The sequence below is a fragment of the Arabidopsis lyrata genome, assembly GCF_000004255.2.
Source record: "Arabidopsis lyrata subsp. lyrata unplaced genomic scaffold ARALYscaffold_8, whole genome shotgun sequence".
NCBI classification, from domain to species: domain Eukaryota; kingdom Viridiplantae; phylum Streptophyta; class Magnoliopsida; order Brassicales; family Brassicaceae; genus Arabidopsis; species Arabidopsis lyrata.
In genome coordinates, this window is record NW_003302548.1 from 22,405,095 (window position 1) to 22,429,478 (window position 24,384).

At 35.3% G+C, this 24,384-nt stretch overlaps 6 protein-coding genes across 7 annotated transcripts; 4 read left to right on the forward strand and 2 right to left on the reverse strand.

The window, feature by feature from the left end:
* Positions 1-2,366: 2,366 nt before the first annotated feature.
* On the forward strand, positions 2,367-6,410 carry LOC9301091 (small RNA degrading nuclease 3). Of its 2 annotated transcripts, XM_002864970.2 has the most exons (15): positions 2,367-2,686; positions 2,756-2,938; positions 3,025-3,114; positions 3,200-3,268; positions 3,347-3,490; positions 3,580-3,766; positions 3,851-3,951; positions 4,029-4,160; positions 4,264-4,404; positions 4,496-4,597; positions 4,688-5,002; positions 5,094-5,195; positions 5,286-5,585; positions 5,666-5,767; positions 5,858-6,410. In XM_002864970.2, exons 1-15 carry the CDS (start codon positions 2,654-2,656, stop codon positions 6,185-6,187), a joined length of 2,331 nt encoding a protein of 776 aa, XP_002865016.1. In that variant the 5' UTR covers positions 2,367-2,653; the 3' UTR covers positions 6,188-6,410. The 2 variants fall into 2 exon arrangements, with proteins under 2 accessions (XP_002865016.1, XP_020888065.1); XM_021032406.1 differs by lacking the exons at positions 2,367-2,686; positions 2,756-2,938 and having other exon boundaries at positions 3,026-3,114; positions 3,195-3,268.
* LOC9301092 (probable beta-1,4-xylosyltransferase IRX14H) lies at positions 6,332-8,211 on the reverse strand. Its single transcript, XM_021032416.1, is given in 4 exon segments — positions 6,332-6,695; positions 6,779-7,259; positions 7,262-7,341; positions 7,434-8,211. Coding segments are annotated over 4 exon segments (1,470 nt in total). The 5' UTR covers positions 8,147-8,211; the 3' UTR covers positions 6,332-6,499.
* Positions 8,212-8,674: 463 nt separating this feature from the next.
* Positions 8,675-10,490, forward strand: LOC9302785 (tRNA-dihydrouridine(16/17) synthase [NAD(P)(+)]-like). Its single transcript, XM_002864971.2, has 3 exons — positions 8,675-9,158; positions 9,251-9,357; positions 9,625-10,490. Exons 1-3 carry the CDS (start codon positions 8,739-8,741, stop codon positions 10,367-10,369), a joined length of 1,272 nt encoding a protein of 423 aa, XP_002865017.1. The 5' UTR covers positions 8,675-8,738; the 3' UTR covers positions 10,370-10,490.
* Positions 10,491-10,526: 36 nt separating this feature from the next.
* Positions 10,527-11,704, reverse strand: LOC9301093 (protein IRX15-LIKE). The gene has a single exon (XM_002866667.2). The coding sequence runs from the start codon at positions 11,596-11,598 to the stop codon at positions 10,648-10,650; it is 951 nt and encodes a 316-aa protein (XP_002866713.1). The 5' UTR covers positions 11,599-11,704; the 3' UTR covers positions 10,527-10,647.
* A 2,712-nt stretch (positions 11,705-14,416) lies between these two features.
* LOC9302786 (probable inactive receptor kinase At5g67200) lies at positions 14,417-17,458 on the forward strand. Its single transcript, XM_021015651.1, has 2 exons — positions 14,417-16,082; positions 16,723-17,458. Exons 1-2 carry the CDS (start codon positions 14,633-14,635, stop codon positions 17,286-17,288), a joined length of 2,016 nt encoding a protein of 671 aa, XP_020871310.1. The 5' UTR covers positions 14,417-14,632; the 3' UTR covers positions 17,289-17,458.
* Positions 17,459-20,852: 3,394 nt separating this feature from the next.
* LOC9301094 (ethylene-responsive transcription factor ERF010) lies at positions 20,853-22,168 on the forward strand. Its single transcript, XM_002864973.2, has one exon. The coding sequence runs from the start codon at positions 21,331-21,333 to the stop codon at positions 21,889-21,891; it is 561 nt and encodes a 186-aa protein (XP_002865019.1). The 5' UTR covers positions 20,853-21,330; the 3' UTR covers positions 21,892-22,168.
* The last annotated feature ends 2,216 nt before the right edge of the window (positions 22,169-24,384 follow it).

Sequence of the window (24,384 nt, forward strand, 5' to 3'; positions counted from 1 at the left end):
TTTTTTATTTATTTATTTAATTCTACTATCAATGTTGACAAGAAAAAAATATACTATCAAATCTTACCAAACACTACTTATTTTTGTTAACTAAACTTACCAAAATTAAGTATCTCAAATTTTTGAATAAGAAAACTTCTATATAGATATTTTTTAATATTAAATGCGTTGTATTTCAATTAAACTAAACAATATAAACATATAGTATATGCATTTCAACATTGTTATGTTCATTTAGTATTTGTAAAAAAAAAACATTAAAAATGCAAAGAAAAAAATCAAAACAAAAAAATTTGAGAAAAAAAGAAAGAGTTATAAATGTTAAATTTACATAAGATGTGAAAACAAGTTGGATTTTTGGAATCACTAATGATCACGGTTAAATGACGGGATCCAAAATTCGGTTAGTTTTTACAACGTAATATTAATTTAGTATTTGTAAAAACTTAAAAAAATAAAGAGTTGAAAAGTTTTGATGAAAAAAAAAAGTAAAAAATAAATGCTAAATTTACATTAAGATGTGAAAACATGTTGGATTTGTGAAATCGCTAACGACCACGGTTAAATGGCGGGATCCAAAATCCGGTTATTTTTCACAATGTCATGTTAATTTAGTATTTATAAAAACTTAAAAAATGAAGGAAAAAAACTTTTTTAAAAAAAGAAGAAAAGAGTTGAAAACTTTTAAAGAAAACAAAAGTAAATAATAAATACTAAATTTAAAAGATGTGAAAACATGTTGGATTTGTGGAATCGCTAACGACCACGATTAAATGGCGGGATCCAAAATCCGGTTAGTTTTCACACCGTAATGTTAATTTAGTATTTTTAAAAAGTTAAAAAAAAATGAAGAAAACAAACTTTAGAAAAAAAAAAGAAAGGAGTTGAAAATATTTAAAGAAAAAAAAGTAAAAAAAAATGCTAAATTTACATTAAAATGAGAAAACATGTTGGATTTGTGGAATCGCTAACGATCACGGTTAAATGACGGGATCCAAAATCCGGTTAGTTTTCACACCGTAATGTTAATTTAGTATTTTTAAAAAGTTAAAAAAAAATGAAGAAAACAAACTTTAGAAAAAAAAGAAAGGAGTTGAAAATATTTAAAGAAAAAAAAAGTAAAAAAAAAATGCTAAATTTACATTAAAATGAGAAAACATGTTGGATTTGTGGAATCGCTAACGATCACGGTTAAATGACGGGATCCAAAATCCGGTTAGTTTTCACACCGTAATGTTAATTTAGTATTTTTAAAAAGTTAAAAAAAATGAAGAAAACAAACTTTAGAAAAAAAAAGAAAGGAGTTGAAAATATTTAAAGAAAAAAAAAGTAAAAATAAATGCTAAATTTACATTAAAATGAGAAAACATGTTGGATTTGTGGAATCGCTAACGATCACGGTTAAATGACGGGATCCAAAATCCAGTTAGTTTTCGCAACGTAATGTTAATTTAGTATTCGAAAAAACTAAAAAAAAAATCGAAACAAAATTAAAAAAAAAAAAAAAAAAAAAACAGAAAAGAAAAGAGTTGAAAACCGTTGAAAAAAAAGAAAAGAATAGACTGTACCGAATATTTTCGGTTTTAATGGACTCTGGCCTGAAACTAATCAAAGGCCCAATGAACCGTAAGTTAATATTGTTCGCTGGGGTACTCATTATTTATAGAAGAATATACTAACAACTGATTCTTCCCATAGTCGATATGGGACTCTTTGGTTTTCAACATTTAGAGAAAGGAAACGTGAGTTATGTCGGTGTTGATCTTTTTCTTACGTTAGCCCAATAATAAAGCCCATTATTTGAAAATTTCTTTTAAAGCTTGTAGGATAATTTCCTTAGTTTTTTAATGACAAATTTACAGAAATAATGCTAAGATACTAAATTAACAACATTAACCAATGTTCAAGAAAGCGCTAGGCGCTAAGCGGGCGGTGACCCAGCGCCTAGCGCCTAAAACGCCTAATCGGGGTCTAGGAGATTTTTAGGCGATTTAGACGTGTATAACATAAAACATTATAAGTATGATATTATATATAAAAATATTTTTTAAAAAAAACTAAAAATATGAAATCATAAACAAAAATTAGATAAATTATTTATTTATATTAAACAATATATGAATATTTATAATTATATATATATATAAATAAAATTTAATTAAAAATTAAAAAAATAAATTAAACAAATTCTATGTAATTTTAAGCGGTTAAGGCGGTTATCTAAGCGTCGTATGAGAGCTTAGCGCCTAGTCGGGGCCTAGGCGACCGCGTAGACCGCTTTTTAGAACACTGACATTAACAGTAAATAATTTGAGCTGTTCCAGGGACAAACAAAAATCTAAACCGGTTGATGATGATGATTCATTACAGACTTCTCACAGGGGCCTAGTTCACAATAAAATTGCTATAAACTCAAATAATTTATTTCATTAGATAAAATAAAAATTAAAACCTGAACTAAAACAAGTAATTTCAAACAAAGTAACATCGAATTGGACAAAACAGTAATTAAAACATAAGCAAGAAAAATAAAAAAAATAAACAAACAGAATAAAACCCTAAATTTAGATTCTCCGTCTTCCCCAACTCTCCTTTCTCCATCTCGCCGCCTCTTTCAAACACACAGAGCCACCGTCCGTTAAAACTCTTGGTAATGGAGCATAAACTAGCTACTGCTGAGAAAAAAGTAAGTCTCTCCCGTTATCATACCACACTAGATATTTTCTCAGCTAAAAATCTCATTCTCTGACTTTAGGTGCTAGTAGACTTGGTGAAGCTAGTTCAGAAACGTGGTTTAGAAGGCGAAAACGGAGGTTGGAAGGAGTTTCTAAATGTTTACGACAAAAAATTCGGATCGAGTTTGAGTGATCCTTCGAGACGTTCCAATGATGTTTTGGTTGCTTTTCTTTTGACCTTCAAAAAGAAAGAAGATTTGCAGGTAACACTCACACATTGCTGGTAGATATTTGTATCTTATTTGGATTACTTAATTATTAGTTCTTACCATTTGATTATTGGTCTCAGCTAATAGCTAGGGTTATGCAATGCGGTGCTAATCGTGAACTAATTGAGAAATTCAAGCAAGAAACTCCGGATAAAGAGACTCCTGAGCAGGTGGAGAACATTTTTGAGGATATCTAATTATAAGGTTTTGGTTGTTTTAAGCAATTGGTTCATAACTATGCTGTTGGCAGTGCAGAGGCTAGTTCGATTGACTATTACGCATTTCCAGTACCCTACAAACTATTTGTTTCCTTCCTACGCTGAGGTTTGTGTTTCTATCAAATTGGTATTAGCTTCTCCTGCATATGATATTATCATTTACTTATTCTGTATTGCTAAACAGGATTGGTTTGTAACTGAACTTGGAAAGAAGAAGTCCAAAGTGATGAAATCAACTAGAATGCTTGCTATTGATTGTGAGATGGTTACCTGTGATGATGGGACCGAGGCTGTAGTTAGAGTTGGCGCTGTGGACCGCGACTTAAAGGTCTGTAGCTTTAGAGCATTCAATCTCAATACTCTGTTATCGGGCTTTGTAACCGTGTTGTTTTTTTTTATCTGATGTTCATCAATTAGGTGGTTCTTGACAAGTTTGTGAAACCGGACAAAACGGTTTTTAACTATAAGACTGACATTACTGGAGTTACTGCTGAGGATCTTGAGAGAGCTACTCTATCTGTAACAGATATTCAGAAAAAATTGCGGAGGTTTCTTTCTCAGGGAACTATTTTGGTAGGTCACGGTTTGCATAATGATCTTAAAGGTAAGCATAAAGCTCCAAAGTTTCTTTATATTTTGTTAAGATATTATTAATTTCGATTGTGCTTACGAGTTACTTTGATCACAGTGTTGAGGATAGATCATGCGAGAGTAATAGATACTTCATTTGTATTTGAGTTTGAGAATGCACCAAAGACTCATAGACCTTCTTTGAATAATCTATGCAAGGCAAGCATGCTAATATTTTATTATTCTCTGCTCATTGAGATTTCGAATCCTGAATATGTGTATTTTTGTTTCTACAGGCTGTTTTGGGTCAAGAACTGAGAATGCCCGATGCTGCTCACAATTGTGTTCATGACGCAGCAGCTTCCATGAAACTTGTACTTGCTGTTGTAGAAAAAGGAGTAGACACTACAATCCAAAAATCTGAAGAAGTAACGGGGATTTTTACAATTCATTCTAAGTTCCAAAATAAATGTATTTATATATTTTTAGTTTTCTGAAACACATACAAAATTTCATGCAAATCCATATTAGATGTTGGTGGCTGAGAAGAAAAGACAGGAGGAAAGACAGGAAGCTGGTAAGACACAGCTCTTCCTTCATAAAATCCCTCACTATGTTCCGTCTGAAGAGTTACAAGGAGTTCTTAACGGGGACTTCACACTCGTAGTTAAGGTAGTATTATAAAATTCGAACATTCTAATCTTTTATACTCTCTTTTCTCTCTCTCACGAGGCTCGTGTGTTTGTGATTTGTTTTTGGGCAGCCACCACAAAAAGAAGGAGGTTATTCTACTGCAGTCCTTGATTTTAATAGTCCGGAAGAAGCAAATGAAGCATTTGAAAATGTTGAAGGAGACGTAGCTAAGGTATTTAGGATCATCTCTCTGGTTATTTCAGGATCTGAATCTATCGTAAACAAATTGATATAACAAGTTTCTATTGTCTTTTTCTTTCAGGATAAATCAGGTTTGCCACAAAAAATGGTTACACTGAAGCTGAGTTCTGGATTAGTAGCTAGTTTATATGTTCGTAAAATGGTTAAAGATGAGTCTCTGAGTGAAATCTCTACAACCAAGAGAGCTCGAACAGAGGAGAACAATGTGAGTTCTAAGAGACAGAAGACAGAAGATGATTCTGAGGAACCCAAAGAAGCAAATGTAAACCAAAAAGAGGCTGATAAGACAAAGCTCTTCCTTCATAAGATCCCTCACGATGTTCCATCTCAAGAGTTACATGGAGTTCTTAACGGGGATTTCACACTCGAAGTTAAGGTAATATTATAAACTCAAACATTCTAATCTTTATACTCATTTTTTCTTTCTCTCACCGAGGATCATGCTTTTGTGATTTGTTTTTGGGCAGCCACCAAAAAGAAAAGGAGGTTATTACAATGCAGTAGTTGGTTTTAATAGTCCAGAAGAAGCAAATAAAGCATTTGAAAATGTTGTAGGAGACGTAGTTAAGGTATTTAGGACATCTATTTGGTTATTTCAGGATTTGAAACTATTGTAAAAAAAATCGATGTAACAAGGTTCTATTGTCTTTATCTTTCAGGATAAAGCGGGTTTACCACAAAAAATGGTTGCGTTGAAGCTGAGTTCTGGCTCAGGAGCTAGTTTATACGTTCGTAAAATGGTTCAAGATGAATCTCCGGGTGAAATCTCTACAACAGAGGAGAACAATGTGAGTTCTAAGAGACAGAAGACAGAAGATGAATCTGAGGAGACCAAAGAAGCAAATGTAAACCAAAGAGAGGCTGATAAGAGAAAGCTCTTCCTTCATAAAATCCCTCTCAATGTCCCATCTCAAGAGTTAAAAGGAGTTATTACCGGCAAGTTCACACTGGAAGTTATGGTAATATAATAAATCCGAACATCCTAATCTTTATACTCATTTTTTTTTCTTTCTCTCACGAGGATCATGTTTTTGGGCAGCGACCAAAAAGAAAAGGAGGTTATTACAATGCATTTGTTGTTTTTAATAGTCCAGAAGAAGCAAATAAAGCATTTGACAAAGTTAAAGGTGAAGCAGCTAAGGTATTTAGAATTATCTGTCTGGTCATTTCAGGCCTGAAACTATCACAAGAAAAATCGATATAATGAGTTTCTGTTGTCTTTCTCTTTCAGGAGAAAGGGGGTTTGGCACAAAAAATGGTTGCGTTTAAGCTGAGTTCAGGATCAGGAGCCAGTTTATACGTCCGTAAAATGGTTCAAGATGAATCCGAGGAGGCTGAAGAGGCAAATGCAAACCATTGTGAGGATCATTTAAAGGAAATTGAAGAACTGAAGGAAAAACTCAAAGCTAAGGACTTTGCAAACAGCTGCGAAGGTCATTCAAAAGAAATTGAAGAACTGAATCACAAACTCAAAGCTAAGGAACATCAGATCCAGGCGCAGGATAAGATTATAGACAACCTCAAAATGAAACTGGAGAAGAAACAGTCAAAGTCTCGGTAATGATTTTAACAGAAATCGACCATGGCTCAAGTTAGGGAGTTCACTGCACCTGTTTTTGTTGTCTGAAATTTTTGCTGTTTTAAGGTTAAGAGAAGTCAGGAGAATATTTTGTCTTCCAAGTTTTGTTTTAGAGCTAAGTATCGATTTGAAGAACTCAAAACATCCCATATGATTTTTGTATTGTATACAATGAAGCTAATGCACACCAAACAATTTTCCGATATATACTGTGAAAAAGAATATGAAATGAAACTCGGTCTATTTATAGAAGCTTCAAGCTTCCGTCAATATTTAGTATCTTTCACGTCTTCTTCAACTAGTTGTTGATACTTTGACACCATTGAAAGCTTTCGGTTCTTGTTTCCCTTTCGAGCTCTTGCTATTTGATCCTCTTGGCTTAGTGTCGCTTTTTGCTTCTTTGATCGCCGCTGGGAGCTCTGAGGAAGAGTCTGGCCAAGGTGTCCGCTTTGATGGTACTGTGATTTCCAAAGGCGACTTTATGATCCAGCTGCGTTCATTCAAGTCAACATGTGATAATGTGATGAGAAATTTGCATCGCCTCAGAGAGAATGAGTAAAGAACAAAACTTACCCAGGTGGGAATTTGCTATCAGCTCGAGCTTCAACACGAAGCCACCAAAGCAAGACACGACGGCCACAGCTTCCAAGTGGCTCCAGCATGGAAGGATCCTTGACCAGAGATAATGGACTGTCAATTTCGTCGTTATCATCCAACAAGCTGAGATCTTTAATCCATGCTGGTTTCTCATCTACAGATTCCTTCCAAAGCAGCCTAGAATTCAACACAAACCCTGACCATTCCATCTTAATAGGCATCACAGCCGCTTTCTCATCGATATAAACCGCAGTCTTCTTAGCATAAGGTTGAGTGTTGAAAATGTGCCAGCCCACTAATTTCTCAGAGGAATTACAACTAGGACCTTGGATTGGCATTGAAGGTTTCTCTTTACGCTTCCCTTCTTCTTTCTTCAAGACCGACGATAATTCATCTGCATTACCAGAATGAGCAAGTATTCCAATCGATAGAGCACCAAACCATTTCACAGTTTGATCTCATCAAAAAGCTCCATACTATGCATATTGCTATCATCAGCAAACATAACAATCCCATCTAACTTCTTCTCTCTCACGATTCTGCTCTTCCAATCAATGAACAATTCAAGTCAATTAGAGTCTATCAATCAATCAAAACAGAAAGCAAAACATGTGAATCTGAGATTAAATACCTCAAGGCGTGAAGTCTCATTTTGGTCTTCAATTTGTGACGATCTTCCCAAGTATTAGGCATTTTCTGATCGAATCCTAAGTGAATCGTCTTCAATCCTGATTTTGCGATAAACGAAGCAGTCTCGTTGGTGATTCCACCAGCTTCCACAACGATCCAAACCAAATCGTAAGGAACAAGCATAAGCGAGTGCATAACTCCGGTCAAATGAAGCGCCTGAAAAGTCCGTACATAAGTCGGCGTCACCACAATCACAGTCTTAGGGCTCCTCACACCGTACATCGATTTCTGCTCTTTCTGTACTCTCACAAGCAACTGATGAGCTCTCAAGACCTCAATCGGATTCGGGTGAGGCCATGGACGGATCCGGATCCCGTGTCTTCCAACCACCACTCGAGAGTTCTTCTTCACCGTGCTGTTAGTTGCTGTTTCTAGAGGTTTTAGCCGGAGAAGCTGGCTTACACCGCCGTTTCCGGCGGAGAGAAAAGGCGTTGTGTATAGATTGGTGACGGAAGTCGAGAAGAGGAAGAAGAGTACTAAATGGCTGAATCGGAACCCTAAAATCAAGCTGATCAAGCAGCAGAGACCATGAATGACGAACCAAAACACAGACGACGGAGATTTGCCGTCGAATGTGGGATCCAACGAAGGCGATGATCGGAAACTGTTTCCTCGACGGTTCCAATAGCTCAATCGAAACACAGAGAGCTTCATCTTCTTCTTCTTCTTCTTCCTTCTGCTCAACAGTGAGAGCGAACGAAACCATAAAAGAGGGAAAAAAATGTCTGTTAAGATTAATTAATTTACTTTTGCAATTAAGGTTTAATTATCTCTTTAATTAATAATTTAATATGGTTACCACCCTTCTGCTGGTACAACGGACATATTTAAAGAAACGGAAATCGGAAAGAAAAAGCGATGTTGGAGTTACACGTGGCGAGATATTATGAGAGGTTGAGGCGTTTATTATGTCGTGAATTTGGACTGGAGTGATGATTAAGGAGGAGATTTTGGTAAAGCACGTGTATAAATTAGAGAGACGTTACGTTAATTAATGATTTGGTTTTGATGCTTGATTACGTCAGCAGTCAACGCAAGAATAATAGTCGTACGATTTAGGTTACCATCTTCTCTTTATTTCCCAAGTGGGCCAAATTCCTTTAACTTGAATACATGAAGCCCACTAAAGCCCAAAACCTGTCAAGGGAAACATTTTTTAATAGAGAAACCCAAAACTTTGAAGCGACTCTCACTTCGACCCCTAATTTATGGCGGCGGCGATGAGTTCGTCTACCGTCGTCAGCTCATGAAACTAAATCTCTCGAATCTCAGATTTCTACTGACCCGAAAATCTTTCATCTCCCAGACGCGAGCAATGACCCAAAATCCGGATCCAAAACCTGATCCGTCGAAAGTAATAGACGATCTCCTCTGTTCGGAGCAGCGTGATGGGCAGATTGAGGAAACGGTCGACGCAGTGGCGGCAAGCTTGGGCTCTCCAAGTCGGGTCTTAAGCATTGATACTAGGGTAGAGCGAGCTTGGGCACACTGGAAAAAACTGGGTAGACCTAAGTACATCGTTGCTCCAATGGTGGATAACTCTGAGCTTCCCTTTCGATTGCTCTGCCAGAAGTATGGAGCTCAGGCTGCTTATACTCCGATGTTGCATTCTAGGATTTTCACCGAGACTGAGAAGTATCGAAATCAGGAATTCACCACTTGTAAGGTAAGTTACCTGACGATTTCATTTGATTTTGGCTTTTCTGAGAGATTTATCAGTTTTGAATTTAGGGTTTTGATTGCATTATGAAATTGTAGGAGGACAGGCCATTGTTTGTGCAGTTCTGTGCTAATGATCCTGATACACTATTGGAAGCTGCAAAGAGAGTCGAACCTTACTGCGATTATGTTGATATCAATTTAGGGTAAGTGCAATTCTCTCTTTCACATCTTGTATGTTAGGGCTCTTCGATAAAGATCAAACCTTTATGACTTCACTGTTTTAAGTTTGTTAATTCTGATAACTAAGATAGAATGCAATGATTTGGGTTCCAAGATTATGGGAACGAATGAGCTTTAGTAGTTTGACTCATGGTAGATCATAGTTTGGATTTAGTGATTTGGGTACCGAGCACAGTGACCCATTGTAATTTGGATATTGAGTAAGAATGTTTGGGGGATTTTCGTTTCAGGTGTCCTCAGCGTATAGCAAGACGAGGAAATTATGGTGCATTCTTGATGGATAATCTTCCTTTGGTGAAATCACTTGTTGAAAAGTTAGCTCAGAACCTCAATGTTCCTGTCTCCTGTAAAATTCGAATCTTCCCGAACCTCCAAGATACACTTAAGTACGCCAAGATGCTAGAAGATGCTGGTTGCTCGCTGCTAGCTGTTCACGGCCGAACAAGAGATGAGAAAGACGGGAAAAAGTTAAGAGCTGATTGGAGTGCTATCAAGGAAGTGAAAAACGCTTTGAGAATCCCTGTTCTTGGGAATGGGAATGTAAGATGCATCGAAGATGTTGATAACTGCATCAAAGAGACGGGTGTCGAAGGTGTTCTTTCTGCTGAGACGCTTCTTGAAAACCCAGCGGCCTTTGCTGGGTTTAGAACAGCTGAGTGGGTATCAGAAAACGAAGAAGAGGGATTCGTCGATGGAGGATTAGATCAGGGAGATTTAGTTGTTGAGTATTTAAAGTTGTGTGAGAAGCATCCGGTTCCGTGGAGGATGATTCGATCTCACGTTCATAAGATGTTGGGAGAATGGTTTAGAATTCATCCACAAGTTAGAGAACAGCTTAATGCTCAAAACATATTGACGTTTGAGTTTCTATACGGTCTTGTGGATCAGCTAAGAGAGCTTGGAGGAAGAGTTCCACTCTACAAGAAAAAGGAGATAGATACTCTGACTCCACAAGAGTCTCCACAAAGGATTTAGAGAGTTGAAAATATACGTTCTTGATTCATTATGTTGTATCACTCAATCATCAGTGGCTATTCCATACGAATTATTGTACTTCCAAGAGATTTTTTGAAATTTTAATTGATCTGATTGAATTTTCACATAGTTTAAAATGCAGGAAAAAATATTTAAAGGTAGAAAAAAAAAGTATTTATTTTACACAAACTCCTCCGCGATTAACGGTGTCAATGACCACCGTTGTGTCGGTTGATTTGACTCTCCACAGTCCCACAAGATTTTAGCGCAAATTTTACTCAAGCCGATGGAGAAGAAACAGAGCGTTTCTTACGACCACGACAGAACTGCGTGCTGTTTTTATCCATCCTATCCAACACGTAGTGAGCAAGCATATCGTTAGACTCCACAAGATTCTCCCGGCAAAGAAACTCATCGCCGCAAAGTCTCTCAACATCTCTGTAATAATCATGAACAAACACATGCGTCTTCGGATTCCCGCCTTTTTTACTCCGAGCAAGAACCGCCGCCGTGAAAATCGACGACATCCTTCCCGGTACATCTCCACCGTCGCCACGTGGTCCATCAACTAAGATCACATCCCAATCAACATCGTAAACATGATTCGGCAAATCATTGAGTCCTAATTTACAATCGGAGAAGAGAAGATTCTGCACCGGACGACACTCGTTCCTCGCCGCTTCTTTAACCGCCGACACTAGCTCACGCGCCTCACGTGCTTTAGTCGTGTACTGAACATCGAAGACTTCGATCTCCGGGTGGATTTCTTCGAAGTAAGCTGCGTAGTAACGATTCTCTTCGATGAAAACCGTACGTCCGTTGTGGTTTAGCGATTTCCAGAGAAGGGTTTCGTGTGTTAGGCCGAAAACTAGGAGATTACACGGCGGAGAGCAGCGGCGGAGGACGTCGGAGATTGATTTCATCTCTCCGTATGACATGTGGAAGCTGTCGTTTGATCTCGACGCGTAGTGAAGCATTGCATTGATGGCTGCAGTTGGCAACTGAGTGATCGGAGCGGTGGAGACGGCGGAATTGACGGTGGGGGAGACGGTGGTGGAGTTGTTTTTAGAAGGGATGAGAGAGTCGGTGGTGTAGAGGAGAGTTAAGAGAAAAGCGATTGTGAAGAAAGAGACGAAAGCGAGAAGCCATAGACGATTTGTGCTTGTTTGTTTTTGAATGTATGGATGAACAAGTATGAGCTTGGTGTTTGTGTTCCCTCCACTTTTCATTTTTGCTTCCTCTGTTTTGGTCAGAGAAAGCAGACGAAGAGGATGACTCTGTTTTTAAAAACAAAGTGATTTGGTTTTGAGAAGTATTAAAAACTAAATATATGAACTAAAACCTATCAGAGAGACTGACGACGACGTCACAATGTGGAAGAATATTATAATGTATACTAGTATTTATTATATTCTAGAAGATTAATTTGCTGGAATCTTATTAATAATTATTTCCACCTTTCCTTCAAAATTTAGCTTCGTTTGGGAGATTTCTGAAGGCGACATCTCTCTAATACAATTAAGAAAGCAACATTTATCTAACACGGACATTGTTACCTAATTAACAAATCCCCGTAAATCAAATAAGCGCCTGGTAAATTTTTAAAATAGTGAAAGTGCGACTAGTTCAAACGGATCTTGATCATGTAGTTGTTAAACTTTGTGAGGGTAAAAAGTGTACGGGTTAAAATTCCGTTTACTGTTTTTTACGGTTAGTGAACCGATTAAAAACTGTGAAATTTTCATAAAGACGAGCTAGACTAAACATAAAATTAAGAGATGAAATATGAAATGAGTACTATCAATTAAGTCCTAAATAATTTAATCATTGGGAGTTTGTTGGGAAGAATACAAAATTGGAGTTACGATAAAACAAAACACCAAATGTGTTTGTATTGGTTATAAGTTTGAATAGATTAATAATAAGAAATGAGGGAGGGAGGGTGTGATTAGAATAGAGGTGGTTGTACCGTACATGCATGGAGCTGGTGAAATGAAGAAGAGGGGAAGAGAGGTGTCGGCGTTTTGGTTACTGCAAAGTGACACCATAACTAATTACAGGCCACAAGTCTTTGTCCCTTCTTCCTCTTCGTTGACTTCTTTCCTAAGGGATTATATTTATTACTATGCATTAAAAATATATATTATTATCATATTATAGTAGTAATAGATTGTGCTCTTGTCCATCGAATTGTTCGAAATTTTGTAAGATCAAACTCAATCAGTGTTGGAACTAGTAGAAATTAAAAGCTAAGCTAAATTATAAGTGGTGATGATATTAACCGAAACAGTTATGCTGGTTTAAATTATAAACATATTCACTTAACGTACTTTTTACTTATTACAACATTTGTATAGTGGATGCATATCGAGAAAATTAGTGTGAACTTTGAAGTTGGTTTCATCACCAAATTTGAAAGTAGCTTCACATGGAGCTCAATGTATCTCAGGATGATGGACTTTGCTTTTGCAACAAAAGGACTCCCTTACTGAAATCCACCTGATTTGGGCCCGTAGAAAAGGTCTATTTTGTTTTTGGGCTTTAGTGTGGTATAGCAGATTGCAGCAGATTCGATGCTAAAAGTCTCCATAGACTCTAATCTATGTACATTTTTATATCCGAGGAATGGATTAGCTAATTATGTATACTGAAATAATACCTTTTTAAGTGACACATATTAGCCTCTAAAGAAATGGTGGGTGCTTCTTTTTATACTTAGTTACAAATGATGAAGTCAAAATCACTTTAGCTTAGTTTTCTCCGTATAGCCACCACACTTTAAACCTTTTTTATATAAAGAAACAGTGAATATTTATTGTAATCTTTAAAGTTTAAACTCAATGTTTAAGGAAATGACGCAAATGGAGAGTGGAGATGCTGTTTTCGTGTCACAAAAAGCAGCACGCTTTGCTTATATTGAATCTTTTAAAAAGAAAGTGCAATAAGCAAAGTGATTATTAAAGAAAACTAAAAAAACATAGAAGAGTGGGAACAATGAGTTTTTATTGTGATTGGACCCAAAGTCGTACAAATCTGTATAAACTCTCCATACTTTTGTCTCAATGTCAATAACTCTCACCATTTCTTCCACATAATTTATTTACTATGTATTTTTTTTCTCTCAACTATTGATTTTGTTTTGAGAAATTAAACGTCGCTATTTTGTTTTTTGTTTTGTTTTTAAAAGAAATTATAAGGAAAAAAAGGACATTGTGACAAATAGGGTTGACAAAAAAAATAAAAAGGACCACACATGCTTGGCTACGAGTCTAGTCATTTCCTACGGACCAATCACTAACGGCTATAGCCACTCACGGACTTGCTCAAGCCGTCGCCAAACGCTCCAGACGCTGATTCTCAATCGCTTCACTCCGCGCGTGACTCTTACCCCCAATGCGATTCTTCTCGAAAACATATAATTTTGACCGCATCGGGTAAACAAAACTCTTCTGTAGAAATGCATGGTTCTGTTATTTTTTAACAGCCTGGTAACTTTTTGGCTTTCATAATTCCCAAAAAATTTCTTAACTTTTTAATGGTTACAATTTTACATAGATACAAAATAATAAAGGAAATGCATTTTAAGTTTTTGGATTGTATGGTGTCATTTTCTTCTACCTTACACAATACATATAACGTTAGGTATAATCAGTCCCGGCTCAATATATTTGAGAGCCTTAGGGCAAAAAATTTTTTTTTTGCCCTAAGGCTCTCAAAAATTTTTTTTTTGCTTATTATTATATACAAAGAGAAAATTTACTTAATTTTTAAAAATTTTGCGGAGTTTTTATAGTAAAATTTGTTATTTTAAAAATTTTGGGCCTTTTTATACATTTTTTTATAAATAATTAGGTCTCTTAAAATATAATTTTTATATTAATAATATTTTTAAAAAATATTTGGGCCTTTTTATATGTAAAATTTTTTTATAAAAAAAAAGCCCCGGGCCGTCGCACTTCTGCCCTACCCATCTGAGCCGGGGCTGGGTATAATTTGCAACAAAAGTTACATGTTCAACATACGTATAACTGTATAAGATATGCTTATAAATAAATAACTCTATCATTGTAATTAATTTATTATCCGCAGAAAAAATACGTCACGAGCACGTGATCCGCTTCACAGTCCAAAAATCTCTCCCAGCTGCTTCCCATATTTTTATTTTCTCTTTTTGTTTTAATTAGAAGAAAAAGTATAGAGAAGCAATTAATATGGATTTGAAATTCTAGTGACTTTGCAAAGAAAAAAGTAAGTAAAAAAAAAATGACACTGAACTTTTTTCTTCTCTTCTTCATCCTCCTCCGTGTCTCCGCCGGAGCAGAGCCAAATTACTTCAACTCCTTACTTCCTTCCGACGCTGTTGCTTTACTCTCTTTCAAATCCACCGCCGATCTCGACAACAAGCTCTTGTATTCACTCACCGAGCGTTACGACTACTGTCAATGGCGCGGCGTCAAATGTGCTCAAGGTCGTATCGTTCGTCTTGTTCTCTCCGGCGTTGGTCTCCGTGGCTACTTCTCTTCGGCGACTCTTAGCCGTCTTGACCAGCTCCGAGTTCTGAGTCTCGAGAATAACTCGCTCTTTGGTCCGATTCCTGATCTTTCACATCTCGTGAACCTCAAATCTCTCTTCCTTAGCCGGAATCAATTTTCCGGTACTTTCCCTCCGTCGATTCTCTCTCTTCACCGGTTAATGATTCTCTCCCTCTCTCGTAACAACTTCTCCGGTTCGATTCCGTCTGAGATCAACGCTCTTGACCGGTTAACTTCATTGAATCTCGAGTTTAACCGGTTTAACGGAACTCTCCCGCCGTTAAATCAGTCGTTTCTGACGTCTTTTAACGTTTCCGGTAACAATCTCACCGGGGTTATCCCCGTTACACCGACTCTATCACGATTCGATGCGTCGTCGTTTAAGTCTAACCCTGGACTCTGCGGCGAGATCATAAACCGAGCTTGCGCTTCACGCTCGCCGTTCTTTGGTTCCACTAACAAAACGACGTCGTCAGAACCTCCGTTAGGACAAAGCGCTCAGGCGCAGAACGGTGGTGCGGTGATTATTTCTCCGGTGGTTACAAAGAAGAAAGGTAAAGAGAGTGGATTAGTTCTTGGTTTCACCGCTGGTCTCGCTTCGCTTATTGTTCTTGGTCTTTGCCTCGTTGTGTTCTCTCTGGTCATAAAGAAACGAAACGACGATGGAATCTTTGAACCAAATCCAAAAGGAGAAGCTTCATTATCACAACAACAACAACAATCACAAAACCAAACTCCAAGAACAAGAACTGTTCCAGTTTTGAATTCAGATTCCGAATCTCATAAACGAGAAAAAGATGTTCAGTTTCAAGAAACAGAGCAGCAGCTACAAAGCCGAATACCAAATAGTGGGAATTTAGTATTCTGCGGAGAATCAAGAAGTCAAGGAATGTATACAATGGAGCAGCTAATGAGAGCTTCTGCGGAGTTATTGGGAAGAGGATCAGTGGGGATTACGTATAAGGCGGTTCTTGATAATCAGCTTATTGTGACAGTGAAGAGACTAGACGCGGCTAAAACGGCGGTGACGAGTGAAGAAGCGTTTGAGAATCATATGGAGATTGTTGGTGGACTTAGACACACCAATCTTGTCCCGATTAGAGCTTACTTTCAATCAAACGGAGAGAGACTTATCATCTACGATTATCATCCTAATGGTAGCTTATTCAATCTCATTCACGGTAATCTCTCATCTTCTTCAATCTCAAAAGTTGAATTTTTTTTAAGGGTTTTAGATTAAACGATTCTCTTAAATTAAAAATGTGGTTTTATTGTGCTGGTCTTAATCATGACGTGACTAACCGTTTTGGGGTCGTTGAGAGAGACTATAATGACCCACTCCTTGTTTATTTTAAGCTTTAAACCCTAAAATTATGAAAACATTTGATGAGTCTTTGTGTCTAGAGGGTTTTGTACACAGCTTAATTTATCACTTAAGTAGTGTAACTTGTTGACATTGAAGATGACCACACAGCGACAATCGCGGGTTTTATTTTATCATTATATAAAAAAAGTTTTTGTTCTTTTGCTCTTTTTTGAAATTTCCGTTTGATTACTTACTACTAGTAGTGGAAGAAGACAGACTTTGGTGGAACTCTGTGCTGTTTTCTCCACGTGAAATCTCGTCTTTTGCAATGGCTTTGTCTCTAGACCTTATGTTACTGCTTAAATGCCGGAAAAATAAATACTCTTATTACTAGAATTGTGAACATTTTCCAAGAATGAGAGGATTACATCTTAAGAATGTTTGTTTTCTGTTGGTGCTTGATTTGCTTCTTGGTCCCATATTGAGACCCTACTAATTAATTTACAAAATTTCAGGTTCAAGATCTTCAAGAGCAAAGCCATTACATTGGACATCATGTTTAAAGATTGCAGAGGATGTAGCTCAAGGCTTATATTACATCCACCAAACATCATCAGCATTAGTCCATGGAAACCTAAAATCCACAAACATCCTCTTAGGACAAGACTTTGAAGCCTGTTTAACAGATTACTGCCTCAGTGTCTTAACAGACTCTTCATCTGCTTCACCTGATGATCCTGACTCATCTTCCTACAAAGCTCCTGAGATCAGAAAATCATCACGTAGACCAACTTCCAAATGTGATGTTTATTCGTTTGGTGTCTTGATCTTTGAGCTTTTGACTGGTAAGAATGCATCGAGGCATCCGTTTATGGCGCCTCATGATATGCTTGATTGGGTTAGAGCAATGAGAGAAGAAGAAGAAGGAACAGAGGATAATAGGCTTGGGATGATGACTGAAACAGCTTGTCTTTGCCGTGTAACATCACCAGAGCAAAGACCAACAATGAGACAAGTGATTAAGATGATTCAAGAGATTAAGGAGAGTGTTATGGCGGAAGAAAACGATCCGTTCCGGTGAAAACGAAACTTCGTAGGTATCCTCCGAACAATTTTCTCAAGGGAGGGGGTTATTTTAGAAAATGAGAATATAGGTGCGTAAAATGTAATATTCTTAGGATGTGGGGTCGGAATTGTAATACCATTGGAATTTAGAGGACTAAAGTCAAAGAAGTTTGCTTCTTTCTTTAATTTCTTTTCCGTGGATGATATCAACCGTTGAAAATTGGTTTTTTACCACAAATAATTGTGGATTTGGGGCTCCACCTCTGTCAGAGTATTTATGATCCAAAATGAGAGAGGCCAGAATTAGCAATTTTTACATTTTTGGTAAAAAAGAATTAAACTAGAGAGAATATATGTAAAAGGTACTAGTTAAGAAATTTCTATAAAGAATATGGGATCAAAGTTTTTTTCAATGCAATGGCTTCTCTTTGATTTGTGCTATTTTTGGCACTGTATCTTATAGAAGTGTTAAACCAATACCAGCATTGATCAATATTTACACAAAGTTAGAATTCATTTGTATTTTTTGACATTAATCTGAATTTTTTGTTTTTTACTGGTTCCACAGTTCCACTCCTCGTACAAAAAATGGTCTCTTAGTATTGAAATATAAACCTCTTATCATAATAATAATGCAACATATTTTATAATTGAAATTATTTTATATAATGGAGCCCATAACTAGTGTATGAACAAAAGCCCATATATAAACATTATATATTTGAGCCTATAACTAGTTCAAGAACAAAAGCCCATATATAAACTACAGCTATCTTACAAGGCCCATTTTGATACCAGCAGCCCATAAACACTTCAATTGTACGACTATTAGATACGAAGATCGTGTGTATGCATGTGGTCCTTTAAAGAATAGTATACAAAAAGATCTAATATCTTAATTTTGAATTCGAGTGTAGGATTGATTCAATAATTAATAAATACACTGTTGACTTGATTTCTTATCCCACTAGAAATTTAGAACTTCCAGATAATAAGCCGCCTCGTTGCATTGTTAATTTCGAAAATATTTAGGAAGATTTGTTTTTTTCGACACCTACCGATTTAGGGAGAACAATAAATTTTCTCCGGTTCGTTACCAAAGCTGCTAAGCATAAATGTTTTTATGGATTTTATAACATAATTGTTCGTGTGAATTTGAATCTTTTTTTTCTAATAAGATCTGCCACAATCTATTGTATCGGTTGGTGTGTTATATTGATTCAACTAAAAGATCATCTATGATACTTTTTGAAAGGGTATATAAACTGTATTGGACTAATTCTGTTGTATTCATTTATGTTATGAACACATATAATAACAATGGTATAAAACAAAAACGATATTTAAACAAATGACAACCCCATATTTTGAATAAGAAACATGTAACAAAGTGGTCCAATTTCTATAAAATGTAATGATATTTTGCTTTTCCGCGGTAATTGGCACCATGTTCACGTGCCAACTGGGTCACAGCTAAAAGTTTCATTATTAAAATCTCATATTTCTCTACTGAAATTATTTATTTTGTAATTCTTCTTGTAATATTAAGATTTTAAATTTAAACCAAAGTCGTGGGAACAATCCAATATCACTCAACTCATACCCCACAGTTTTTTTCTATAATAATTTCGAATTATAAAAAATTCTTTAGCGTGTAACGATTCCCAAATGATCTTAAAATTATTATGAAAGGAACATAAAATTGCTACTTAACATCGTTAAATATTGTAATTATTCCTTGTTGGCTCCGATACAGTTTATAATAACGTTAAAATATAATCGGAATAGCTGACGATAACTTAACAATTTTTTTAAGACAAAAGATGTTGGCTTTAGAAAAAAAGTCCATTAAGAAAGATATGACTTATGGAGGTATATCGTAGATGGGTTCACATCAGAAGCATATTATTGATATCGTGAAGAAAACAAGTCAAGAGAGCAGCAACATCATAAAATATGGTCCAACTTACTACTACTAGTATAATAAAAGAATTGTGTAGTTAGATCATCATATATATGCCGTAGCTAATCCATTTTATAAGAATAAAGATCATTATCCAAATCAATTCTTAATGAAGAAAATACAACTCAACACTCCTGAAAATAACATAAAACAACTATTGAAAGATCGGTTCTTTCGCTGATTGACATATTTATAATCATAATCAATCTCCCACCTGCTGTATATAATAAGATTCAAATTTTTAGTAATACCAATTAATTTATGTCTATTATCTACGCTTATTGTTATTATTGTGTTGATCATATAATTGGTTTGTTGTTGAAGTTAATATTGGTTGGGAAACAATTTTATTGTTTTATAATTTGTGTTCCCAAATACTTGATTGGTTCATAAACAAATAAAATATGATGATGGAGCGTATGTGGGTTCAAATAGATAGATAATAGATACCGAAATTCTCCCTGGGAATAAAAATCAGAGGACAGCAGAAAAAAGGACAAAAAAGTGAATTGAACAAAACGGGAGGGGAATGGAATCAAAGGGACAAAAAGGACAAAACACAATACGTGTCGTAATTTGAGTACACATAAAGTCAATTCCTAACGGTATATATCCAGCCACAGCCACAGCCACCGACCACCGACCTACCTTCCTTCCTCCACTAATCCTATTCCGTTTTACTGTACTGTACCCGTATAGACCGTATAAATACCGTATGCCGTTTAACAATCTTAACTTTTATTCTATTATAGTAGTACTTTTTTTCCTCTGTTCTATAAATCTTTTTGATTTCGCCAAGACACCAACTAAATCAAAAGGAACGAAATAATTTTCAGTTTTCTTTGTTGAAAATTACAAAAAAAAATGGTAATAGATCCAAAAAAACTCATGGCATGAGATTACTAATTACATAGGAATATAATTTATTTTGATTAATAAATTACAAAAAAATAATAATATAATTATCTATTATGGGTTCATAAAATCCTTTATGGTGTTTTTATTTGATGTAAAAATCGAATTTATTCACTATTAGTACTATGAAAAAAATATAAGTTTAAAAGGTCCAATTCTATATATAAATGTTGAAGTAAGAGATGAAAAATATATATACATATCATAGCTAGAATTCATTTTTCTTGTCCTGTTTTAATAAAAGTCTTCTAGCTACTCTAAAATTTGTACTAGCCAAAATGTTGTTCATGTATGACTCTCCGTCTATAGAGTTCTTTTTTTTTTTGTTTATTTGATAAAGACCGTTTGTAAAGTTTTCACCATGCAATATGAATGCTATTATTTACATAGGATGTATGATTTTAGTTATTAATCTACAAGAGTTTGGCTATGATTATAACTGATATCTCTATCTTTAGCTTACTTTGTCTATCTGGACAGAGTTCAGTTATCTTTTGTATAAATTTATTATAATTTGGTATGTACAAATAGAAAATATATATATCGAGGGGGTATATATATATATATATATATATATATATATTCGTAGGGAAACTATTTAAAAATAGAAACACAGAGAGGTTTGGGTACTATAATACATATGGATAGTAGAATATATTTTTGACTATTTTAAAAAAATAATAATAATAATAGTATTTTATGTATGCGCATGTCATCTCCACCACCTCTTCTTCCGCCTATCCTCTTAAAAGGTTTCTGTTCCATTAAAAATACGAAATCATCACAGAAGATACAGCTTTCATCATCGGCCCAATATTTATTTCTTTATATTTTATTTATATATTTTTAAACTGATAATTTCGAACGAAACAGATTTTTATTTTTAAAAAGGAAAAGGTAAAAAAAAAACTTGTTATAACTCGAAAACAAATCCACACCACCATGACAAGTTTATCTTCTAAATCCAACTAACCTAAATTCTCTCCCTCTCTTACTTTTTCTCTTGTCGGTGATTTTGGATTTTTCTCCTCCTCCATCATCATAATACCACCTGCAAGCTCCCTCCTCTCTCTCTCTCTCCTGCTCCGACATATTTATTCTCTGTCTCTCTCTCTCTCGATCGAAATTTCTCTCAAAACCCATCTCGAAAGTCTTTTTCTTTGGAGGGTTTAGATCCTCCATGGACGGCGGCGGAGTAGCTGACGTGGCAGTCGCCGGTACGAGGAAGAGAGAGAGACCTTACAAAGGAATAAGGATGAGGAAGTGGGGAAAGTGGGTGGCGGAGATTCGAGAGCCAAACAAACGGTCTAGGTTATGGCTTGGCTCTTACTCTACTCCGGAGGCGGCGGCGCGAGCTTACGACACGGCGGTTTTCTATCTTAGAGGACCTACGGCGAGGCTTAACTTCCCTGAGCTTCTTCCTGGAGAGAAATTCTCCGACGAGGATATGTCGGCTGCGACGATCAGGAAAAAAGCGACGGAGGTCGGTGCTCAGGTTGATGCTTTAGGCACGGCGGTGCAAAATAACCGCCACCGTGTTTTTGGACATAATCGAGATAGTGATGATGATAATAAGAATTTTCATCGGAATTATCAAAACGGTGAGCGAGAAGAAGAAGAAGAAGATGAGGATGACGATGACAAGAGATTGAAGAGTGGCGGCCGGTTATTGGATCGTGTTGACTTGAATAAATTACCCGACCCAGAAAGCTCCGATGAAGAATGGGAAAGCAAACATTAAAAATATATTTTGGAGCGGTGGCTGTTGCTAACGCACGCCAACGGCTTGCTTCTACGAATCATTAGCGCCGTTTATAAATTTTTTTCTTTTTTTTTCTTTATCTGAAATTTTAGGGCTTTTTAGTTTTTAATTTTTGTTTTCTTTTCTTTTTATTTCCTTTATTGCGGATTTTGCGGTTTATGGAATTTTAGGCTATTGCTTAAAAAAATGCAAAATGTATATTACTCTACTCATTAATACTCATTAATGGAAAATCCGTCCTATTTCTTATCGTTAACTTCTCTTTTTTTACTTTTAGTTCTATTTAGATCTTAGAACTAAAAGAAAGAAAAAAAAAAAATTGTTGTATAGTATGTTGCATATCAGATTAAAAGCGGATGATTCCGTATATTATTTATCATTTATTATTTCAAATTAATATATACTATTGCAGACTATAAATTTCTATACTAGTATGCGCTTGAGCATACTTCTCCATATTATTATAAATTTATTGTTGGTCTGTATTTTTTCATTCCACTCCTCAGTCCGACATTTTACATACTAAAATATTGGTATGCATTGTCTAGTCCGCATTATATAGACTAACCATTCAAAGCCTTAGTGTTTAAAGATTAATATCCTAAATACCATACAAATTACTTGTTTTCAAAATTAACACAATATTTTTTTTGGATGTAAATCGATAAAAATTCCTTTATTAAAAGGAATTCTTTATATAACTTAGTGAGTAAGGTTTTTTTTTTAAAAAAAAGAAAAGGTTTTATTATGTTTATTAAAATGCCATATTCTTATTTTGAAATTTCAGGGGATTGTTAGGAAGAATAAATCGAAGGGATGGGATATCAAGTTGAATAATAATAATGGGACAAAGGATGACCTACATGCATATCATATAAAAGCAACTTGAGATTGTATATCTCTATTAATTACGTACATATTTTTTTGTTTTTCATATAATTCATAAAGTTGTTAATTATATAGTAATGTATAATACGGATAAGATTTTGAGTCGTCGGGGACTTGGGGGTGTTTTGTTTTTGTCTTCTGCTCCATTTCCATTTGTTCTGTGGGTACCATTTAGATTTTATATGCTCCATCTTTTTCAGTTCTATTATTACAAATTAATTATTGTTGCTTTTATTTTGAGATATGTTTTTAATAATCTTTTGTTACGTACATTTATATATCAGAGCTTTTACATTTATATATCGGAGCTTGAAAGTTTCCTTCACCATGTGTTTTATAATATCTTTTATTATTTATATGTGTTAGGGGCCAAATTATCTACTGTATTTCTCCATTCTTTATTTTGTTGTCGGCGCATTTCTCAATTTTCTTGTGATAAGTATGCAAAGGCTTTTCGTGGGGGTAAACAATGATTTTAACTTTGTTATTATTAAAAAAAAAAGGAAAAAAATGCGAAGATACCAAAATAAGAAAGAGTACAGGTGGATAAGTCCAAGACGAGATTGGCAAAGGAGAGCTTTGATTTGATATTTGATCGGCATTTACTTTTTTTTTTTTTTTTCTGTTAGTAAACTTTATTTTATAACCAATGCTATAGTTTAATTTATTTATTTTATGTTCTTTTGGGGTCTCATGCGCACTTTTTTAATTACTTTTTAGAATATTAATAAAAATAAATTTAACACAAATTGAAATCCAAATATATATAGCACGTATCTGACCAAGGCCAATTCATTATACTACAACGGTTCGATTGATCAGATCTAAAATCATTGACCCAAGTCCCCATCATCCCCAAACCTCCTGTCTGATCCTTGTTTCCCGTAGTCATTATCTCGATGGAGTTATCTAAATAATTGTTAAGACATTAGAAACCACAATCAAATCAGAAGAGTTCAAAATTTGCATGGTAATGGCCTAATTATGGGGCATGCGAAAGTCTGATCCAGTCTGGTTCATAAATTGGTTCCAAGTTTATGATCAGGGAACTATATATTTAAATTAATCAACATCTTGTTGTTTTTATCGATAAACAAATAAGTTTATTTAAATTAATCAAAATCAGGATTAATGACGAGCTGTACATAACAGCAGGCACAATAAATGGGCTTTTACAATAAGGCTGAAACTACTGATTGAACTTGAAGATAACACCATAACTAGTTAAAGCCTCATTTCATTTGGTAAAGCCCAGTAGTTCGGCCCATGAGACTTTTGTATAGTTGGGGGACAAAACGAAGGTGCGATCATCATCGTGCAAGAACTGAAAAGTAAAGCTGATTTTTTAATAAACGATTTCAAAATATCAAGATATAGATATACACATATATTCATATGCTCCTATTGATATTGTACAAGTTTGATTTTTCTGTTTTCTTATATGTCGTCGATTTCTAGCGCGATGCCTTATACCATTGTGGTATGTACTACTTGGAAACTGAGTTGGATGCATTGGTCAAATAAATAAAAGAAACAAATTATTTATAGAAAGTTTCTCGAATAGGAATATAAATATCTCGGCTT

Bases quoted from the DNA above. Each gene is read 5' to 3' on its own strand.
- LOC9301091 (XM_002864970.2), top strand. From the start codon at position 2,654: ATGGAGCATAAACTAGCTACTGCTGAGAAAAAA. The intron at 2,939-3,024 runs GTAACACTCACA...TATTGGTCTCAG, and splicing joins AAAAGAAAGAAGATTTGCAG to CTAATAGCTAGGGTTATGCA. The intron at 4,598-4,687 runs GTATTTAGGATC...TTTTTCTTTCAG, and splicing joins TTGAAGGAGACGTAGCTAAG to GATAAATCAGGTTTGCCACA.
- LOC9302785 (XM_002864971.2), top strand. From the start codon at position 8,739: ATGAAACTAAATCTCTCGAATCTCAGATTTCTACTGACCCGAAAATCT. The intron at 9,159-9,250 runs GTAAGTTACCTG...ATGAAATTGTAG, and splicing joins AGGAATTCACCACTTGTAAG to GAGGACAGGCCATTGTTTGT. The intron at 9,358-9,624 runs GTAAGTGCAATT...TTTTCGTTTCAG, and splicing joins TATGTTGATATCAATTTAGG to GTGTCCTCAGCGTATAGCAA.
- LOC9301093 (XM_002866667.2), bottom strand. From the start codon at position 11,598: ATGAAAAGTGGAGGGAACACAAACACCAAGCTCATACTTGTTCATCCA.
- LOC9302786 (XM_021015651.1), top strand. From the start codon at position 14,633: ATGACACTGAACTTTTTTCTTCTCTTCTTCATCCTCCTCCGTGTCTCC. The intron at 16,083-16,722 runs GTAATCTCTCAT...ACAAAATTTCAG, and splicing joins CTTATTCAATCTCATTCACG to GTTCAAGATCTTCAAGAGCA.
- LOC9301094 (XM_002864973.2), top strand. From the start codon at position 21,331: ATGGACGGCGGCGGAGTAGCTGACGTGGCAGTCGCCGGTACGAGGAAG.